The following is a 21,499-nucleotide window of genomic DNA, read 5'->3' as shown; positions in this document are numbered from 1 at the left end:
CTGTAGTTGCCGAAACTTGTTGATGTATTCTTGAAGTGAAGACTTATTCATGGACAAGGTCCGCATCTGCACCTCCAAAGAAACCCTCTTCATAAGGGTTATCCGGTTGTATATCTAGTCAAGCTCTAGCCATATCTCTCAAGCCACCGTCAAGTGCTCGATATGGGCTATCACGGCTGTTGTAAAAGACAGAAAAAGAAAAGAACAAATCCTAGCATTCAGCTTGTCTCAATGAGACTGGGCTTTGACTCCGTACAAGCACTTAATAGAGTTTGGACTCATCTCTCACCGAGGGCGGGTTGATCTCCTCCATCACAAGCTTCGCCAAATCATAAGACTCCAATATGGCCAACATCATCACTTGCCAAACACGGTAATTGTTACCATCAAGCTTTTGATCTCATGGAAGAGCCCATAGGACACGTACCTTCCGATCCATGATCACCTAGAACTCCACATCAACCTCTGTAGACATCTTCACCTGCAATGCCTGCACAAACCCAAAAGAAGTCCCCTCTGACTGTGAAAACGCAGCCTGCTAGGGCTCTTGTCTCCGATTCCTGAACCTTCTTTAGTCGTGCCGGAGAGGATAAAAAGGTAAAATTTGCACTTGAAGGCCAAACACAGCCTTCTTCCTTCTCTAACAGAAGAAAAACAGCAGTAGCTTAAGCAAATCTTCTCTTTTCTCACATGCCCACGCTCGAGTCAACCTTGTTCTAATGCACGGCCCACCTGCTCGCACTTTAATGCTGAAAATGCAGCCTTGTGTCGCGCTGGAAACTCCTCTTGAGATAGATCTACCCTAGGTGTCCTTCAATGCTATGATACCATGTCAAAGTAAAGCAATGCGGAAGCAAATGATCATGACAAAGAGTGAACGGAGAGAGAAGAGACAGGGAGAGAAAGAGACAATGAAAGACATAAAATCTACAGTGAAGAATGTTGTATAAAAATGCAAAAATTATACACAAGTGCAGAGAGAATATCTGCATATGTCTTCCCCTTGAGGACCTCGATCTCCGTCAGCCCGAGTGTTGTCTCTGCCACCAACAGGCTGTAATCTATCAAATACAAGTGACAATGTGCAAGAGGGCTACTATAAATAGCAGAAAAGAAAAGGCCAAAAATGACCAGGTCGGCTGCATTAAATACAACCGACTGGTGCACAACTATCCGTCTGCCCTTGCCTGGTCGACTGCAGACTGCCACGTGGCATCTGCACTGGCTGCTGACGTGGCTACTAACATGACTGCTGCGTTGTCTTGCTCTACACACGCTAACACTCCTTGTTGTCCAAGGAATAACAATCTCTAACAATGTGAAAGGCAAAAGTTGCTATAATTTATGTTGCACAAGTACTTGGTGGTATTTGGTGTCAATTGTTAGCCTAGGTCGTTCATTTGGCCATAAGTGTCAATTGGTGACACTAGAGATGTGGCATTTAATGGTACCTAACACCGATCTAATGGTCAAAGATGGCACAAAGAGACTCGGGAGTGCAAGATGAATGCAGCAAACTATGTTGAAATCTGGTCAACAGGACCACACAGTCCGACTGGACTGCCACATGGCAGTCTGACTGCAACCTGCGCGTCTGGCTGCTGATATGGCACTGACAGATCGAAACACTGCTTCACACACGGAACCACTCGAATGACTGCCTGGCTGGAAAACAGCATATGTACACAACCTAACTCAGAAAAATGCATGTCCAAGGGATGACAATCTCTAACAGACTCTCCGACACTGCACTACTCTGCCCTTGGGCATTCTATACACTCTTACATTCATTTACAACATTCATTCACTTCAAAGTTTCTTCTCTCTATGTTTGTCTCTGTGTTAAAGTTTTGAGTTTTTGCGTTTTGGGTTTGGCATTTTGCATTTTGCATTTAGGGTTTGAGTTTGGCGTATCTCTATCTAAGTTTTTGTTTTTCAATCTTGGTCATATATGTTGTTTTTCCTCGGTGCAAACCCTGGCATGTCTTCACATGGTATCAAAGTCGGTGCTCTTCTAAAGAGTATCCTGCAATGATCATGGAAGCTAGTTTTTGTGCAAGACTCACACACGACTCGATTCTAACTCATAATGTCTCCGGCACCTTCTTCTAACGATCCTATGACACCTTGTCAACCTTCTCCATCATTGGAGGCTCTAAGAACTTAGAAGACATTATGATCTTGAGGAGGAGATAGACACACCTTTACCATTACCATGTTCTTCTTCTTGTTTTGGTCACCTTACAGATGAAGAGTTTGAACTTTGAAGAGTACTTGTGCATCACATACAGTTCGGATTACACTCCAACGAGTGCTACTATTCCGTTTGGACCGATTAGTGAGACTGGCCACCTCCCTGATCTTGGAAGTACCACGACATTCGACACATCTAGCAATTCATCTTTTTCATCATAGCCACACCTTGTGTTAGGTCCATATAACCCTTTTGACTCGTATGAGCCAAAACCCTCTCCTATTTCTTCTTTTGGTGTGCAGGATCTAAATGGTTTCCGGTATGTTAACTTTAATAGAGAAGGCTCTCGAAGCAAATACCCTTCATCACGTATATCTCTACCATCTGTTTCATTTGAGCAAGTAAACCATACTTCTCAACTCGCTCCCACCTCACCACTTTAGGGGTTGGATCTTCCATCTCTGCTCCTAGCACTTTCTCTTTCTCCATCCCACTATCTACCTACCCTCCATTCATTGCACCTCTCGGTGCATCATTAGGGGGAATGACACTCTTTAACATTGTACCTTCCACCTACCTCCACTTTACCACATCCTTTCACTCTAGGACAATGTTACTGGGCGTCCCCCTTACTACCCCTCGACACTCGCAAAACCCCCCACACAACCTTTCAGACACAAGGATATCCATCCTCTGCTTATGAACTGACATTCCACATCCCTTGGGTTACTCCTACACAGGGATTTCTGTCCTCTACTCCCCATGTCCCTATCCCTCCACCATGGGCTCCTCAAGCGGTTACCATGCCCATCCCAGTCCATGCCTATGCCCACATTTGAATCTACTATGCACACTTCTCGCATGGTGGACACTCTAGGATTCCTTCCCAAGTGCACTCCACTCCACATCTCTATCCACCCTACCTCCATTACACACTTCCATCTCCTAGCACTACCGCTCCTCTTGCCATAGCCAAGAATGCCTTCATGAATAAGACTCCTTTTGACATGTCAAATTTCACTACTTGGTCGAACTTCATGTAATAAGTGCTTGAATCTCAAGGACTTTGAGACCTCATCATTGGTATTGAGTCTATGCCACTAAACCCTCCATTAGCTCACCTTGATCACATTCGTTAATAGGGAGCCCACAATGCCACAACCAATGTTGAGTTAATGCAAGGGTTGCTTCTTGAGTTCCACTCTCAATTACAACATTTTACCCTCACATCTGAGCGTTGGAGTCATCTCATTGATCTCTACGCATCGCATTGACATGTCAATCTCAATTTTGAGCTTCAAGAGTTTTCCATTGAGAAAGGGGATGATCTAAAAGTCAAGTTGCCCGAGTATCGGCATTCACTAGCTGAGTTTGCCACTACTAGCTCCCCAAAGTCACATGAGGATTAGGAACCCTTCTTATACAAGTTACCCAACAAATACTTCCATTTTATCCAACACATTATTTCACTACCTAGATTGCCAACCTTCTACGAGTTTGAGTATCAGTTCTTGCATTATGCAAGGTTGCACGATCAAGTTCACAAAAAGCCCTCCACACACATCTATTTAGAGGTGTGAGGATTGGTTGCCTCTTCTTTGCAAGGGAAAACCAATTGTGGTAGGAACTTGCAAGATGCGAAGGCCAAAACAAGGGTGACACAACTTCCTCCAATGGAACTAAAGAAACATGATCCCTTTGACAACAAATTCCTAAGAAAAATAGGCTTTGCATACACTACCAAAGGTTGAGCCATGTGGACAAGGAGTGTTGTACCAAGGCCTAGGGTCTTCCTCCTAGAAAACCACTACAGACTCCTACGACTACCTCCACTCTAACTAGCCAATCTAGTGGAACTACGCCTCCTACTGCTACATCATCTGTTTCATATGCCCCAATGGCTACTAGATATGTGGCACACAGAGAGCCTTATTTCCTTCACGACTCCTAAAGAATTAGTTGATTGGTCTACTAGTGACTCACCTATTGCACTTTACACATTCATTCCTAGGACATCCACTACACCTTCTTAGACCACTTTTCCACCTCGCCATACACAACGATGGCCACACACTTAGCCTTACCCTTTTTAGGCTTCCATTGCATACCTACATACTCATTGCATTACACTTAGCTTTGCCTTCTTTTATTTTTGTTTTGTTTTTTGGAGCATCTCACTACTCACCTCTATCCTTGTAGAATTTTTCTCTCTTTTACAAGGTTTTGTAGTTCAATGTAGAGCTAAAATAGAGACTTGCACTAGTCCTTCCTGAGCAAGAGATAAAAGATGTGTGCCGTTCCTTTCATGGTTTCATCTACTTGGAGCTTTGCTCTTCTATCAACATGAAAGCTTCTCCTCCTATGGCAAATCATGCAACATCTCTCTTAATGCTATCATGGCAATGTTTTCTATCCTTGCTCTTCCAATAGGGATAATTGATCATTTTCATCCACATGATTCTCGACACCACACAAAGGCCGACATCCTCAAGCTCCTCTTAGTTCTTCAGCATCGATATCCAAGTTGAGAGGGGATTCCTATCATTCTTGCTATTCTACAAGTTTCGCCACTTGTCTTTGACATCAGCCTAACCCCCCTCTTATACCTTTCCCTATGCATCGCAACGATTCTATCATCTTTGTACTAGGGCACTTGGACAAGTGAACAATTTTCCCATGAAGAACATTGTCCAAGTGGCACCTGCTACATGTGCATTATTTAGTATGAAGCATACTTTGCATCCCATGGGCCATTGTAAAGAGCACCACTAGACAAATCCTAAGCTGTTTCCATCGGCAGATTACACTACCATCCTTCTTCACATGATACTTCATCACCTTTCTCTCGTCATCGATATTCTCAAGTAGTTGGATCAACTTGTATTATTTTGTGATGTTTTGGGTGTACCATCTCTACTCCGGTCTTCTAGATCATTGTTTCTTAATCGACTACCACCCCCTAAACTTAGCTTTTCACCCAAAAAACCAAAAAAAAAAAAAAAAACACAAGTTTCATGTGGTTCCATCTGTCTTTGAAGGGCTTTGTAGACTACTAGGCAACCGACGAGCATACTTTGTCTCATGCCCTATCCTCTCTGGGGTGACTACTTGGACTCCCTTGGTAAAATAACCATCATCTATGTAGTCTTGGTAGGCCACTGCGCAGCCGACATACACCCTTTGTCTGATGCCCTAGCAGCTTTGGGGTGGGGCACCTCGGAATAAACATTGTTGGTCTTCCCTTTTAGACTCAGTTTTGGGCCTGAGAGGGAGGTGTTAAGCTAAAACACACTTTAAGGTTGATTAGCATTTTTAATCAGCCCCAAAATACACTTAATTAACGAAAAAGACAAATTTGGTATGTGGTTCGAGAGAGTTTCAATGGTCTCCCAAATCCCTCATTTTTGGAACACCCTTCAACATCTATAAATAGACAAGCTGCCCACCATTTAGCCTCATCTTTTTGTGTAGGTTTCTCACTCTACCATACAAATTTCGGCCATCAGACACCTATCATCTACTGTCCAACCATCATTGAGTGCAACTCATCACTATCCAACCCTAGGCCACCTATTTTCAACCACCACTCTACTATTTGGAGATCTCCATCTGATGTGTCATCATAGCACCTGATCAACCTACATTTTCAGCGTCTGATACTAGGTGACATGCTATTGTCATCTCTTCTATCAGGTGACTACTGCAATACCTCCATTTTTGCTGTCTAGCAAGCTGTCTATATCAACAAGCACCTCTCCTATTTTCACTTAATAGTTCTCCACCTTGGGTAATCAATTTTCAGTCTTCCTTTGGTGGTACACTACTGCATTTACTAGATTTCAAACTTTGAATGTTGTGTTTTGGTGATCAATCTGCTACCTTTCATTATTTAATACTCCCTCATCCCTGACTAGTAGTTATTGCACATGGGATCCATCTTTGATAGACATCACTCTCCGATATTGCACTGATTTATTCTTGGGCATTCTATACACTCTTACATTCATTTACAACATTCATTCACTTCAGAGTTTCTTCTCTCTATGTTTGTCTTGTGTTTGAGTTTTTAAGTTTTTGTGTTTTGCATTAAGGGCTTGATTTTTGCTTGTCTCTGTCTAAGTCTTTGTGTTTCAATCTTAGTCGTGCATGCTATGTTTTCTCAGTGTAAACCCTAGCATATTTTCACATCCGCAACTACTCCTCCCAATGTTCTCCACTATCAAGCCTAGGTATATCTATCACCGTGACACACATTTCTAGTTAGTATAAGGAGACATTGAATGATGAAGAGAGAAACAAAGTAAGGGTATAAGAGAATACCCAAGGCACTTATGATCACTACACCCAACAATCAAAGGTTCAACAATTCAAGCATACAGTTATACACACAAAGAAAAAAAGAGAATGGATTAAATAGTGGAAAGAATGTAGTGAATCAACTACAACCACTAACACACATAAAACCACTCTTAAGGCTGAAATGTACTTATGATCAATTGTACCACAAGCATGAGTAGGCCAGCCAACAAATGCTCGGTAGACAAGAGGTCAAACAAGTAGATGACTGCAATTGGATGACGAACGAAGTCGCAGCAGCACAAATGAAGTTGTATGAGCTGAAAATGTAAGGTTACCAATGTGCAAAAGGTGGAAAATTACATCATCTAGCCCCTGCTTGAGGTCAGCCGGCAAGGGAGAAGGTCACTAGCTCACACAATCACTTGTAGCAATAAAATGCAATTATGCAACCCCTGAAGCAAGAAATGCAACTTGTAGAAAAGCTGAACTAAAAATCACAACACCACAAAATGCACCAAGACCAAGGTACTTCGTCATCTAATACCATGTGAAAATGAGATAAGCAATGGAAGCAATATTAAAAACTATTGACTATTAAATAAAATGAACAAGAGAAACAAGAGCACAAGAACTTAGACAATGAAGAAACGGGCCATGGAATCCATATAACAAAGCAAGTGAACAATGAGTACAAACCACATACATAACAGTTAACCACCAGAGTACCTCCTGTTCCCTTCTCTCCACAGGATGTAAGCATGCAATGATGAGATGATGAAGAGTGGAGAGGAGGCTTGTATATATAGAGAACAAAAGGAGCCAAACCCTAATTAGGTCGGCCAGCTGTAGGGCAGCCCAAATAAAAGAGCAGTCAACCATAAACAGGACACCCACATGCGAAAATATCCCTCCTTGCTGCCATAAATGGCACCCACTAAAATGCCCAAAAAGCCCACAAAATCCATGAAGCACCTAAAGCTAACAATTAGTGGGCATCTTTTCAAGCGAAAATCCATGAATTGTATAGCATGCTTTCCTTTTGTATCATCAAGCAAAGATTTATGGACACATCACCAATAATGGATCCTAGATGGGCTAGTGGTTACTATGCAACATTCACTCGTTGCCATCAATCCACTTCCCCAACACCCTTGGGAAGGTGGTCTTACATTATGGTTCCCTTTGTTACATATGTATATACAAGCAACTCTCAGCTAGAAAAAAAAAACAAACAAACAAACATAAACAAAAATAAGACCCATACAAGTATTCCATCGGCTTTGCCATCATGACAAGGCAATCTAAAACCAACCTTCCTCCTTGGAGAGGGTGGTAAATAACTTGATTTAACACTAATTACAACACGTAATTAATTCCCGTAAATTGAAATGCACACTTTATCTCGTTAATCTTGGACAATAAACAACCTATTGGCCTCAAAACCTGTGCCCCTTGCGGTATTTCTTTAGATTTTATTGCAAATAAATGGAGTACAAATGAGATTCTCTGATCTCCTCCACTAACCTAAGTACCTCTTGCTGTCAAGATTGACTAACAAGCCTTCAAACCAATTTATCCCTTGGTTTGGTTAGGGATTGGCGTTCTCCCTACTCCTTGCTAGACAAATTTAGCTCCAAATTTGACATTGGTTGGCTGGCCGCTTGAATCTCCTTGAAATTCCTCAGTTTCAGCTACTAGAATTCAAGTCCTAGGCCCTCAATTCTAAGCATACATCCCAAGGTAGCTATCAAACCCTAATTTCTGCTGTAAATTAGGGTTTACAGCAAAGATTTTCCAATATCTCTATCTCTCAAGACTCAAATGGCTGGATTTTTCTAAACTAACTTGAGAAATGGCTAAAAAATAAGAGAGAATGTTGTACATAGAGAAACTTTAGAGTTTCATCATGAGAAAGACTGCAAACTTTTGCTCCCCTACTCAAACAGCCATGGAAGCTATGCAACCTTCTACTACCTCGGCGACCTGCTGTTGCAGCTGCTGACATTATCATCCAGCTATGGCAGCATCATTCCCGGCTGTCATTATCACCCTGCTGCTGTCTGCAGGTCCCAGCCCTGCACTTACTGATTCAGCTGCTGTGTTTTACCCTGCTGCCTGCTGCAGCATCATCTAGAGTGATCATGACACCCGACAGCCTGTGTTTTACCCTGCTGCCCTGGTGACCTGTTGCTGCTGTTGATGTCATCACCCTATTGTGGCGATGTCATTCTCTGCGATCATCAATATTGTTGCTGCTGTCTGGAGTGGATTCAACTGCTGCATTTTACCCTGCTGCAACAACATGTGGAGTGATCACATCACCCTACAGCTTGTGTTTCACCCTGCTGCCCTGCTACAATTGCATCTGGAGTCATCATGACACCTTTTGGATCTTCATTTTGCTTCTTGGACCTTTCCCACTGCTACCCTCTACTCTGTGACTGCTGCTTTTGAGAGTTTCCTCTGTCATCCAGCTGCCAAGGCTTCCTTCATCGATCCAACATCAAGTTTTGGTGGTTTACTGCGTTCAGGAACCATTTGAAATGCCTAGACTCTCCTTCCGCTTCCCTCGACCCACTCCCACAAGAGACACTGACTATTGGAAAGCTTCTGCTCCTTGAGCATCCATTGTATCACACCTAGCATACTCCGTTTCGTCAATTGAGTTTTCATCCCATGATAAATTCTCTCCTTTTAATTAGTGTTCTTCTGAGTTCATGGGTTCGTCATGTTTGTAGGCTCTAGGTTTTCTCCACAATAGTGCATCCTCACACCTCCTCCTTCTACCACTGCTTCTACTTTCTTCACCTCTTCCTCTTCGCAACAGATAAATGTACAAAAGTTTATACAGAAGCTTTATACTAGAACAATTATTTGTTTCCTTAGTACAAATCCCTTCACAATAAGCTTACTAGCACAACTTTGGTGACAATACAATCTGAGACTATAAATTTGTGCTTAGCAAAACACTCACATAGAGAGCTCCTCTAACTGCAGCAGTACGACTAAAAGCCTGTGGCAGCTCCCCTTGGCCATATAATGGATACAGAAAAGCTCCTGATGCATTTGGAAACCTGCAGAAATAGTAGTAGAATACTTACAAGGAAGTCATCCACATAAGGACTTTCTCAGATGACAGGTAGCCATCAAACCTTTTAACAGAGGTAAGATAAAGAGACAATCTACGCAGGCCCTCACGTGTGGTAAGGACATTCTTATGAAACTCCGGACTTTCACCTTGCTCATCATCTGCCAAGGAAATAGCATACAGAATTATCCTGCAAAGACAAAGATGTTATGTTAAGGATCAACCAGAATAAGAAGAGCCAGTGATGTTCACAATAAGCAACAAACTTAGTTATCTATTTACAACAAAGACATCACACGTGCCATGCACCTAGGGCTCTTGAACACAGAGGTGACATTGCTCACTTTTTTGTTTAAGCTCATCATATTAGAACCAAAATTAACCAATTCTAGCCTGACCAAGTTACTATGGCTCTATTCCCAGAACACTTATCGTAAACAACAAACACAAGTATTAAGCCTTCAGACATGTGCATGAAAATTGAACCCAGTTGGAATTACATTAGTAAGTCTAAAGTGGGCAAAGGAACCTAAGAGTCAAAGCTACTCCAATAACTCCACGAGAAAAGATGCACATGAGACTCTCACCCACTACTCAAGAAGGCTCCCATGGTACATGCATACACAAGCCACACATGCCATGAAACTATTAATCTATTATTTGACTATATGAAGAGCCAAAGGAGTGTTTAATTTGCAACCAGAATCAATTAAAGAACATGTATTGCAATTGATGAAGGACAAACTTGGACAATGGGAAGAAGCAACATGTGTGAAGGATTCACATGCAACCACCAGCAACCAAACCCCACCAAGTTAGGCATTGCACTCTGTTGAAGAATCACTGTAAAGGTATTAATTGGCTTTAGGGAGGTTAGAGATGGTGGTATGGTCACAATGGAGCAACATGTCTACACTGCACTTGTATAGAGCAATCAGGAACAAATTTGAGACTCTCACAACAATTCGACATGTACAAGTATGCAATGTTAATGACTGAGTGCCAATTGAGCTTTTAACACTCTTGTGGCATTTTATTGTAATAGTCCTTGTTTCACAAAGCAAGTCAAATACTGTAGAGGCTTAATCAACAATCAAGAGAGTAGCATCTTCAAGCAGAATCTTTGAAGCAATGTAGCAACAATCAGCAATCCATTCGGGCTGATTGCCCCTTCATTTTTTACCCAAGACTTGCACAAATGGAACCACCGACTAGCCGAATGCTGCCCCAAATTGCAATGAATGGGCTGGCATCTAAATTCCCTAACAATTATGTGAAAGATGCGTGATCTAGAGCATGGCAAAGGCGGAAGCTATGGAGGATGGAAGATGAAGATACAACTCATGTTGACATTGACAATGTAGACAACTGTTACACAAGTGAATTAGGTTTCAAGATTGAGACTTGAACTCATAAACACAATCTTGTGTAGGACTGACAATGACACAGACACTTGGCAGAAAGAGACAAGTACTATTGCATTATCATCATATGAAAGTGATAGTCAAGTAAATCATTATATAGGATTGCTTGGTAGCACACTGCATCCATTGTGCCTATGGGATCTGTCCCTCTTCCTAGAATGGACTGCATCTCCCTAGCCTAGCTGTTTCATACAAAGGGGCATACATAGGGTGTGATTGGCAGATTCTCAACACCCCTCCTCAATCACAACCTGAAAGTACAAAGTGTGTAGAGGCTTTAGTGAGAGCAACACCTGCAAAGTGTGGGCATACCACAAACATGGCAAAACACCAGAGGCTCTAACAGGGGCCTCACAAAGTGTACAGAGGCTGTAATACAAGGCTACATGAGGAGTTTTTACAAGCTTATGAAAGGAACATTAAGGCAGGTACAATGCTTTTAAAACAGAAAATGAGAGACAAGGACCGATAGGCCCTTGTGGTCTTTTTCAGCATATGCTTTCTCTTTGTCAACATGGAAAATCTTCTTGTCTTTCATCTATGGTTCTTCAGCTTTGAATGATGTGGTCTTTTGGGCTTCATGGCAGATCTTCCTCTTGTCCTTCTTCTCTTCTTCATGGTCTTTTTGGTCTACTTCTTCTTTGACTTTGCTTGCAGCTTTAGTCTTCATGTCCATGTCCCCCTCAAGCAAAGGTATCATCTTTGAGGTAGTGGAAATGTCTTCAAAATCTTCTCATGGATTCATTGATTGAACTTTGATATAGATAGCTCCATGTCTTTCTGCAAGTAAGATAGCCAAGTCTTGCATGCAATGTAAATGGAAAACAATAGTAATGTTACTCTTTATGACAGGTAACCATCCAAGAGACTTCATGCTTTGCATTTCCATGATGGAATCAGCTTAAAATTTCTGAAACTTTCCAGCACAGAGTTGAAATCTAATGTGTCAAAAGACACAACCAATGGCAGTGTGAAAACACACTATGTAGTATCAAAAGATACTATGGTTGAACTTGATGATGATTCTTGATGCTTTGATTTTGTTGATGCTTATCTTCTTGAATCTTTTTCTTGCTGGGAACTTCAATAACATAGTGGATCAGAGTGGCAGAGACTCGGGTTGAGTGTTAGGAGAGAGAAAATGAAAGAAAAATGAGCTTGGGAGATTTTGGCTATGGTGGAATTAGGGTTTTTGAGACAGGGGCCTGGTTTTTTTCAGATTGCAGGAGCTGTACTTGATGATTTTCAAAACTTTTTTTATAGAAAGATAGCTCACTTCATGGGCTATCAAGTCAGGGCGCAACAATGTGATCGATTGATGTGCCAAGGTGGAGCGCATTGAGCAGGAGAACAATCCCCTAGAAGGAAGCAGGAGCTGAAGTGGCCTGGTTGAGGAGTTATGGAAGCTCCAAGTGAGGCAGGTCCTGTCTGGCTATGGCAGACACAGGGCAGAGATTGAGAATTTTCACAATGCTGAAGCTATGCTTGCCCAAAGTCAGTGATTGATGTGTCAAGAAGAAGCTCTGGAAGCAGGGGAACACTTTTCCAGAAGGAAGCTCCAGGGGGTTTGACCTGTGGAGTGAGATATAAGAGCTTCAAGCTGACAGGGTGACGCTGGCTATGGCTGCCATGGAAGCTCAAGTGAAGGTAGAGTTGAGAGATGAAGTCATGGGCTGGAACTGTAGTGACCAGAGTTGAAAAGGAACTGAGAGAGAGCAGAGAAGAGCTAAGCCATGCTCAGCTGAGCTTTGATACCATGTGAAAGATGCGTGATCTAGAGCATGGCAGAGGCGGAAGCTATGGAGGATGGAAGATGAAGATACAACTCATGTTGACATTGACAATGTAGACAACTGTTACACAAGTGAATTAGGTTTCAAGATTGAGACTTGAACTCATAAACACAATCTTATGTAGGACTAACAATGACACAGACACTTGACAAAAAGAGACAAGTACTATTGCATTATCATCATATGAAAGTGATAGTCAAGTACATCATTATATAGGATTGCTTGGTAGCACACTGCATCCACTGTGCCTATGGGATCTGTCCCTCTTCCTAGAATGGACTGCATCTCCCTAGCCTAACTGTTCCATACAAAGGGGCATACATAGGGTGTGATTGGCAAATTCTCAACAAATTACACAAATTTCAAGTACTGAATTCAATGTACGATGCCTTCACCAATTGGAATGGGTCCCGAGGTGGTTGTCAAACCCTAATTTTTGCAAAAATTCAGGGTTTACAGCAGAGATCTCTCTGTTGTCCACCAAATTTGGCGAAGATCTGCTCAAAATGGCTGAGAAATGCTGAGATCTCCTGAGAATGAGTTGGAGAAGATGAGAAAGCCAAGATGAGAGAGAAATCTGATTTTCTTCACGAGAAAACCCTAATTCTACTTGTTGTCTTCTTCAACCTGCATTTAACGCAGTTACTGCCAGACACCTCCAAAATGTTGTCATCTAATCAGCAATGCTGTTGCCAGCACCTAGAAGGTGACTCCTTGCTGTCCCCCACCTAATGAGGCCCCCAGATGGCTGTCTTTTGCAGCAAATTGTTAATCTCTAATCACAAAATGGACCAACAGCTAGCTCTCTCTCTCTCTCTCTCTCTCTCTCTCTCTCTCTCTCTCAAGTTGTAAACTGACAAAATGGCTGAGACCCAACCCCCAAAAAACGTTTTCTCAGTTTGCATGGACATTTTTGCCAAGTGACAACCTTCTAAACCCATTTTTCAGCATTATCCAGCCATTTAATTCATTTTCAAAATTAAATAATCCTGAAAATTAATTTCGGCCATTTTGATCCTACCCAAAATTAAATGTGCCCATCCACAATTAAATTGGTTGGGCCATTTGCAACCTAGAGTGACCCCCAACCCCTGTTGACCCTTAAACTGGTATTAATTAATTAATTAATGCTAGTCCCTAGTGTCACCAACAACACTTATTGGCCAAACAATTACCCTAAGGTCCAAAAGGTTTTGACACCAACTGACCCCCAAAGCCTAGCTTACATAACTTATCACAACTTTTGCCTTTGACACCCATTGCATTCTCAAGGTCATTGGCCTATTATCATGAAACAACTGCCATGTGCATCACATGTGCTTAAACAACCTTGCACATTTGATTAATAACTTAAGCACACGTTATTAGCAAGATTAAAGCATCTCAAAATTTCACGTCCTCATCACAATGACAATGTGCCCAACCTTGACAAGCATGCACAGACTCACACATGAACTAACAATCTTGTTAACATACATCAAGTACTTGCGTTTTTGTGTTTTCTTCACTCTTGAGGATTGTGTTTCGCTCCCTACACTACGATCCTTCATCTTTCAGCATCTACTTTAATATTATACTACCAGAAGTACTGTGTTTCACTCCCTTCACTGTGCAAATTCCCTTCAAATGCTACTACTTGATAAATTGGACAATGAAGTCATCTCACAGCATTGCTCCATTGCATTGCAACAATTGGAGGTGTCAGATAGCATTGGCAATATCATCGCTTCGCTCATGGTTAGCCCGTTCAAATCGAGGAGCTAATGCTTGCAAGTGTTGTTTGACAATTTATCAAGTAACCCCAATGTACAACCAATGTGCATAATGGCAAGTCATGATATAGATGGATACTAGCGCGTAGCTTTGCCTCACATTCACGATGTGTCTATAAACCTCTTGCAAAATACTAGCCTAATAGGGACAAAACATGTTCATATGCTACGTGTTCTAGGATAAGTGATCCTTACCTGTTTGTTTAGGTGTTGTCAAGAAAAGTGATGGGATGGTATTGTGAAGAAATACCCTAACGCAAAAACATAAACTAAAGCATACGACAAAGCATAAACTTAGAAGAACATAGTTCGGGTTAGGGTAATTCAAAGACAATTAACATAGTTAATTTGAATGAATGACTAAATATTGAATATACAATACTCATGGAGCAAACAAACCGTGTAGAAATGAAAATTGTACCCCAAACTCTCGTGTCTCGAAGATTAAGGCAAAAGTGTGTGAAGAAGAGTGTGGAGGCACTGCTAGGGTTTGAACTTTGCACTGAGGAGACACAGAGTGTACGACCACAACAGAAGCACAACGAGACAAACACAGACACAGAACGCAAAACTCAAACCCTAAACGCAAAACTCAAAACTTAAACACAAAAACTCAAACACAAACAGAAAAAGGGATAGAAAGAGCGTAAGTCTGAAGTGAATGAATGATGTAAATGAATGTAAGAGTATGCAACTGAGATCTGCACACAAGGGTGAGAAACCTGCACAGAAGAGATAACACTGAATGGGGACAGCCTGTCTATTTAAAGAGGAGGATGGATCCTCCTAAGTTAGGGGTTTCACTGAACTCTCTCGAACGGCTCCCTGTTTTAGGCTTTTCATTAAATTAAGCTTGTTTTGGGACTGTTCAAGTGGCTAATTAATATGCAATGCATTTCTTAGCTCAACAAGGTGCTGAGCGGAAGAGTGTGTCATACTCCTGACGGATCCTGAAACGCAACAAGGATAGCCTTCAAAAGTCGAACATTAGCAAACGCAACCGAGGTGGCTAGATCTAATGCAAACAAGCAATGAGGAGAGAGAATATGCAACAAATGCAAATACTTGGAGGTGTGACCAGCTTGGGTGGCAATAGAAGGGTGTGAATACATGCTCCAGGATTTTGACAAATGACATTAGAATAGGGTCGCCTTGATCAAGAAGAGCCTCAAGGGTGTCAAATACAGTAATAGAGATGTTGCTAGACAGATAGAGATGGTCGCCAGGTGGCGAATAATGTCGCCAAGCTAGGGAAGATGTCGCCAATCAGCAAACGCAGCCTTGGAGATAGTCTGGATCGATTGGCTACCACACAGCAAGATGAAGGCAGCAAAACAAGCACGAGTGGATGGGCACAAGGTTGGGGCAGCTTCATCCAGGATGTCCTCAGCGAACGGGTTGTGAACAACAAAGCTCTAGCACCTGCAAATTGCAAAAACGAGATTGCGGCTGAATGGAGGGCAATTGGCCTATTTATAGAAAGTTTCGGGACCTTGTATCATGCATTGTTTAAAATTCCTTTGAATTGCGCTTCATTATAGGGATTTAATTAATTAAGCATTTTTAGGGCTATGTAAGTAGCTAATTCAGCTTGTAATGCCTATGTTAGATCAATAGGTATGCACTCATACCATACCATATCAAAGAGACTACAGGCTTTGCGGGGAGAAATAGTGTACGGCAAACACTGAGAAAAGAAAACTCAGAAAGTTAGAAGTAGAAGAAGATGAATGATTAATCACTGAATCATGCTGAATGAAATATAGAGTGTGGTGTCTCTGTTAGCCTGTCACTTTTAGTGTTGTCAATTTGTCATCTCTCGGTTGTGAGCTCCTCTCAGAGTTTGAGAAAGGCACGGGATCTCTAGCATTTTAGTATGCATTTCTCCTACTTTACGCTCAGTTCTTATGACTATCAATCAATTTTCAACTCCTGTTAGTCACACGCTGTCTGGACTACCATGACATTATTTATGGCATTTTTTTCAATAGTTGAGCTGCATATATTACAGTCCTATTATTGTTTTAGCAGATCGGCCATATTTTGACCCCCTATTTTCAAGTTAGCAACTTTCGCACCAATAGCTCCACTGTCCACTATTCGAGCTATTTTGGCTTTGACCGCCCATCATCATTGGCCCATTCATCGGATAAATGTGAAGTCGGCCTTTTTGAATGGTGTCTTAGAGAAGGAGATCTATGTCTTGTTGGAAATAAAGGCCTCGTGCCTTTAAATGTGCTCGGGTGTGAACACACCCTTAGCACTTGTACTTACACATATATATCTATCTAAAAACCTAAAGGTACACGCTCGTCATTGTACCTAAAAACGTGCTCACTCTTGACTTTGCTCTATCTCACTCTCTCTGTCTCTAATTGCATGTAACGACTGTCTATCTCGATCTCCGTGCCTAACCCGTCACTAAAAACGGATATCAGAGCTGGCAAGAGACAATTGCAAGCATCGTAGGTAGTCGTAGGCAATGAGGACAGTCGACCGACAGGCCACGACAGGCAACGGACAGGTCACGACGGACAGGCCACGACAAGCAACGGACAGGACACGACAAGCAGTAGTTGACGGGAGCAATAGTCGCCAAGCCACGCTACAGTTGACGTGGACCAGTGGGTGTGACGGACAGCAGTTGACGTGGACTAGTGGACGTGACCGACAATAGCTGACGTGCAACCAACTGACGTGCGGCAACAGACCGGCAAGCCCGCTGACGAAGCGACGCATGACAGGCGATACGCAAGGGACAACCGCCAACAGGTTGTCAATCACGCGACACACCAAGTGGGTCAATGAACCCGTCATAATTTTCTAACAAAATCAATTTCTTCTTGAAATTTCTTTTGTCCACTGACAGGCGTTCACATATGGAGGCACAGCTTCCAATTTTCGTGCAATCTTGGCCCAAAAATTTGAGGCTTTTCCCAGATTTGGGGAATTTGATGCAAGATAAGCAAATACGTCTCAAAAATTGCAAGAATTTGTGACATTTTGTCCTCGACATTTAGGGCTTTCCATGTACATACACAAATTGGGCTGAAATTTACCCAATTTCTCAACATTGATGCACATTGGACCCCGTGCAATTTGGGGTTTTGCAGTTTGGGCAAAATCTATGCAGCATTTGGTCATTTTATGTACATGCAAGTTGAATTCCACGCAATTTGGACATCAACACTTGGTAAAATTTGGAGGTTTTACTGAAATTTCTCTATTTTGGCAAAATTGGCATGTTCTATGCATGATAAAGAAAATTCAAATGTGTGTTTGATTCTTTGAGCACAAAATTTTGGGGCTTTTGACCGTTCGTGTCAAATTTTATGCTCGTGGCTACATGTACAACAGAAATTGCAGCTAAAATTTGGGGATTCTCATGTAATGTGATGCATATGCCCTTGGAACAGTTGTAATCATGCTCTAGCACATGTTTTGGTGCTTCTATGTGGTCATTTATTGCCGGTTGGTACTTGTTTGTACCTTGGTCACTTGGGTCACAGTTTTGGGCCTGCATTTGCTGTTTTTGGTCACATTTCGGCTGGAAATCATGGCTGGCAGCAATGATAACAATAATCTGATGTACATAAAGAAGGTTGAAGGTACACATAACTTTGCAATTTGGCAAAAGCAATGCTACAATATCCTATTTCAAAATAAGCAGGCAAAGCCGATCAAAACCAAAGGGGCAAAGCCCGCCGACATCGAACAGGACAATTGGGATGAGTTAAATGAGCTTACATGCTCAACCATAGAGCTATCAATTTTTTATGCCCTGTTGTTCAACATTGAAGGTTTGGATTCTGCCTATGCTATATGGACTAGACTAGAAGAACTGTATGCACAAAAGAGTGCTGCAAGCAAAGTGTATTGGCTGAAAGAGCTTATCGATTTGCGTATGAAAGAGGGTACAGCAATGTCTACTCACTTGAGTGAGTTTAACTCCATTCTCAGCCAGCTGGTTGCCTTGAAGTTCATGATTGATGAGGAATTTAAGGCTACTTTCTTGCTTTGCACTCTACCAGAGAGTTAGGATACATTCAGGACTGCTATGAGCAATTCTAATGTAATCCTTTTTTATGCTGATGTAGAGAGTGCTCTACTTATGGAAGAGATGAATCGGCAGAACAATGCATCCAGTAAATCTTCCAGTGCTTTGCATACTAGGGGCAGATCACAGCAAAAGGGCAAATATGATAGCAAGGGACACAGTAAATCACGTGGCAAAGATGTTGAATGCCATCATTGTGGCAAGAAGGGTCACTTTAAACGTGACTGCTACAAATGGAAGAAAGAGAAAGGAAAATGCAAGAAGGTAGGTGATAGCAAGGAAGAGAAGAAGGACAATCAACCTAAGAAGAGCAGTGAAAAACTTTAAGAGGTGAATGTAGTCACTCATGACAGTGACAGTAGGAGTGATGTACTCTTTGTCTCTTCACACTTTGGTGCACATGCTTTACTTGCAGATACAGATGATGACATGCATACCTGGATTCTTGATTCACGTGCTTCCTTTCATGTCACCCCTCGTCGTGAGTGGTTTTCCGACTATACATGGGGTCGACATGATGTTGTCCATCTTGGGGACAACTATGCATGTGAGATTGTAGGTATTGGCAATGTCTAGTTAATCTTTCAGCATGGCTCTGTCTTTACACTTCAGCATGTACGGCATGTACCTGAGCTCAAGAAGAGCTTGATTAGCACAGGGCAGCCAGATGTATGGCAACATCGGTATGATGCCTGGAGTGCAAAATCGCACATATGGGCAAGCATCGGTACCCCGTCGTGCTTTTCGAACTCAAGGAATGAGTGTTGGTCATGCAAATGCTCTGTTTAATGCTAGCTATCATGGAAATTGCCTCTACACTAGCGAATACACTATGCCTTTCATGTGAGCTTGTTGAGGCCTTTTTATGCTGATGTGCCTAAGGATGCATCTGCTGAAATTCAATCCAATGTAGAGGAGCTGAATAAGATATTGGTATCTGAGCAGATTTTGGCACATAAAGAGAAAAGGTCAAAGGTAAAGCTTCCATAAGCTATTAGGTGAAGTTTCACAACTGTTCACCTATGGATGCTAAATGGATGGAAGAGGATGACTTGGCAGACCATCCTCAGTTGTTGCAGCTTTACCTTGATGCCTTTCCGTTAGAGCCGACTTTGGATCGGGCTCTTTCAGGTTCAGTAGGGCAAGGGTCCGAAGTACCACCTAATACTCAAGGGGAGAGGTAGCACTTTCACTCCTCCAGGAATGGACTGCTCTTGTGTATAGTGGATCTCAGATGTATTCAGCATGCAACCAAGGTACTATGCTGACACTATGTCTGCCATGAGGTCACTATTCAGTGTACTAGTCACTGTGGTATGTATGCAGATGGGCATGGTTTTCACTGCAGCTCTGAAACTATACATTTGCATCAAGTTATGATCATGAGAGACTGATTATCAAGTGCCGGTTTTCAGTGTATGATCATTAGTTTCAGTGGTATTCAACTGGTTCTATGGACAGCAGCATGTGTACTGAATGCCATTGACAATTCAGCCACGGTTTTGGCTCGGTTTATGCTTTACTATGGTTGTGTAGTCAGCATTGTTGAGAAACAAGATTGGGATGCATCCGATGAGTTTCTAGCAACATTTTTGAACTATTGTTGAGCTTTATGCTATGTTTATGCTGGCTGGAAATTTTCAGCAAACGGTGGGCATATGAGATAGTTAGCCAGCAGTGGCCAATGTTGTGTTGACTATGATGCCTTGTGAAAATTCGAGTGCAATATTGTTTGCTTTGACACGTTACAGTGCAATCGAGAACGATTGCAAGGATTTCAAGGGGGTGGTCTGTCACGAGGAGGTGAAAATTTGATGCTTTGCTTATGTTTAATTGACATTTGATTAAAGGGTTAATCAAATGTGCAATTAAAAGATGCACATGTGAGGTGCAAGCTACTTTTTTTATAGTTGAAGGCCGAAGGACCCTGTGAAAAAGATGGGTGTCAAAAGCAAAAGTTGTAACAAGTTACATTTGTTAGATTCTAGGTGAATTTTGGTGTCAGTTTGCCCCTAGGACCATTAATTGGCCATTAAGTGTCAGCAGTGACACTAGGGACTAGGCATTAATTAACGGATTAATGCTTGTCCAAGGGTCAATTAATGCATGGGACCACTTTGGGTTGCAAATGGCCTAGCCAATTAATTATTGGATGGGCAATGTCAATTTTCTGGGCATGGATTAAGGGCTGAATTAATGTTCAAAATTAATTAATTTTGAAAATTAATTAAATGGCTGGAAATTGCTGAAAATGGATTAAGAAAGCTGCCACTTGGCAAAACTTTCCCATGCAACTGGGGAAAAGGTTAAATAGGGCTGAAGGGAGAGGGAAATCTCGTTTTTTCATTTTGGAGCTATTGGGAAGAGGTGTTGGACTGTTGCTACCAGCTTTTGGGGCCATTTCCCAGCCATTGGAGACCATTTTGGTGATGGAGATTGGATATTCTTGACCTTGGGAAGCTGGCAATTACTACTGATGCACTTTCTCCTGAAGATCATAGTCTCTAATACTCCTATTGTTGTTGGTGCATCCGTTTGGGATTGGTACAGCAGGGCAGCAGCTGATTTTGATCAGTTCTTCGCGACAAATCTCAGAATTTTCTCTCTCTACAGCATTCTCTCATCTCCTTCAGCCTATGCTCAACCATTCTCAGCCATTTGGAGGAGATTTCAGCCATTTTTGGTGGGCTGATCTGTAATTTCTGCAGTAAATCCTAATTTACAGCAGAAATTAGGGTTTAGCAGCCACCTTGGGATCCGTGGCAAAGATTGAAGGCTCAAGGGACTGAAATCAGCAATTGATAATTGAAGATCATCAAGGGATTTCAAGAGCCAGCCCATCCCAAATTGATTTGGGGCAACATTTGGCCAG

At 42.0% G+C, this 21,499-nt stretch overlaps 1 protein-coding gene across 4 annotated transcripts in view; it reads right to left on the bottom strand.

Annotated features, from left to right (window-relative positions):
* The window catches only part of REP (Rab escort protein), a 61,685-nt gene that overhangs the window by 22,435 nt on the left and 17,751 nt on the right, over positions 1-21,499 (bottom strand). For all 4 annotated transcript variants that reach the window (XM_087689216.1, XM_087689214.1, XM_087689217.1 and 1 more), the window contains 2 exons: positions 9,646-9,771; positions 9,468-9,567 (listed from right to left, as the gene is read on the bottom strand). In XM_087689216.1, coding sequence (XP_087545342.1) covers positions 9,468-9,567; positions 9,646-9,771 — 226 coding nt within the window. The remainder of the gene's footprint in view (positions 1-9,467; positions 9,568-9,645; positions 9,772-21,499) is intronic.

This window comes from Lygodium microphyllum, chromosome 12 (assembly GCF_053477565.2).
Source record: "Lygodium microphyllum isolate KBCC chromosome 12, Lygodium_microphyllum_v1.1.10, whole genome shotgun sequence".
NCBI classification, from domain to species: domain Eukaryota; kingdom Viridiplantae; phylum Streptophyta; class Polypodiopsida; order Schizaeales; family Lygodiaceae; genus Lygodium; species Lygodium microphyllum.
Note: the sequence above shows the minus strand (reverse complement) of the source record. Positions and strands in the feature narration are given on the sequence as shown.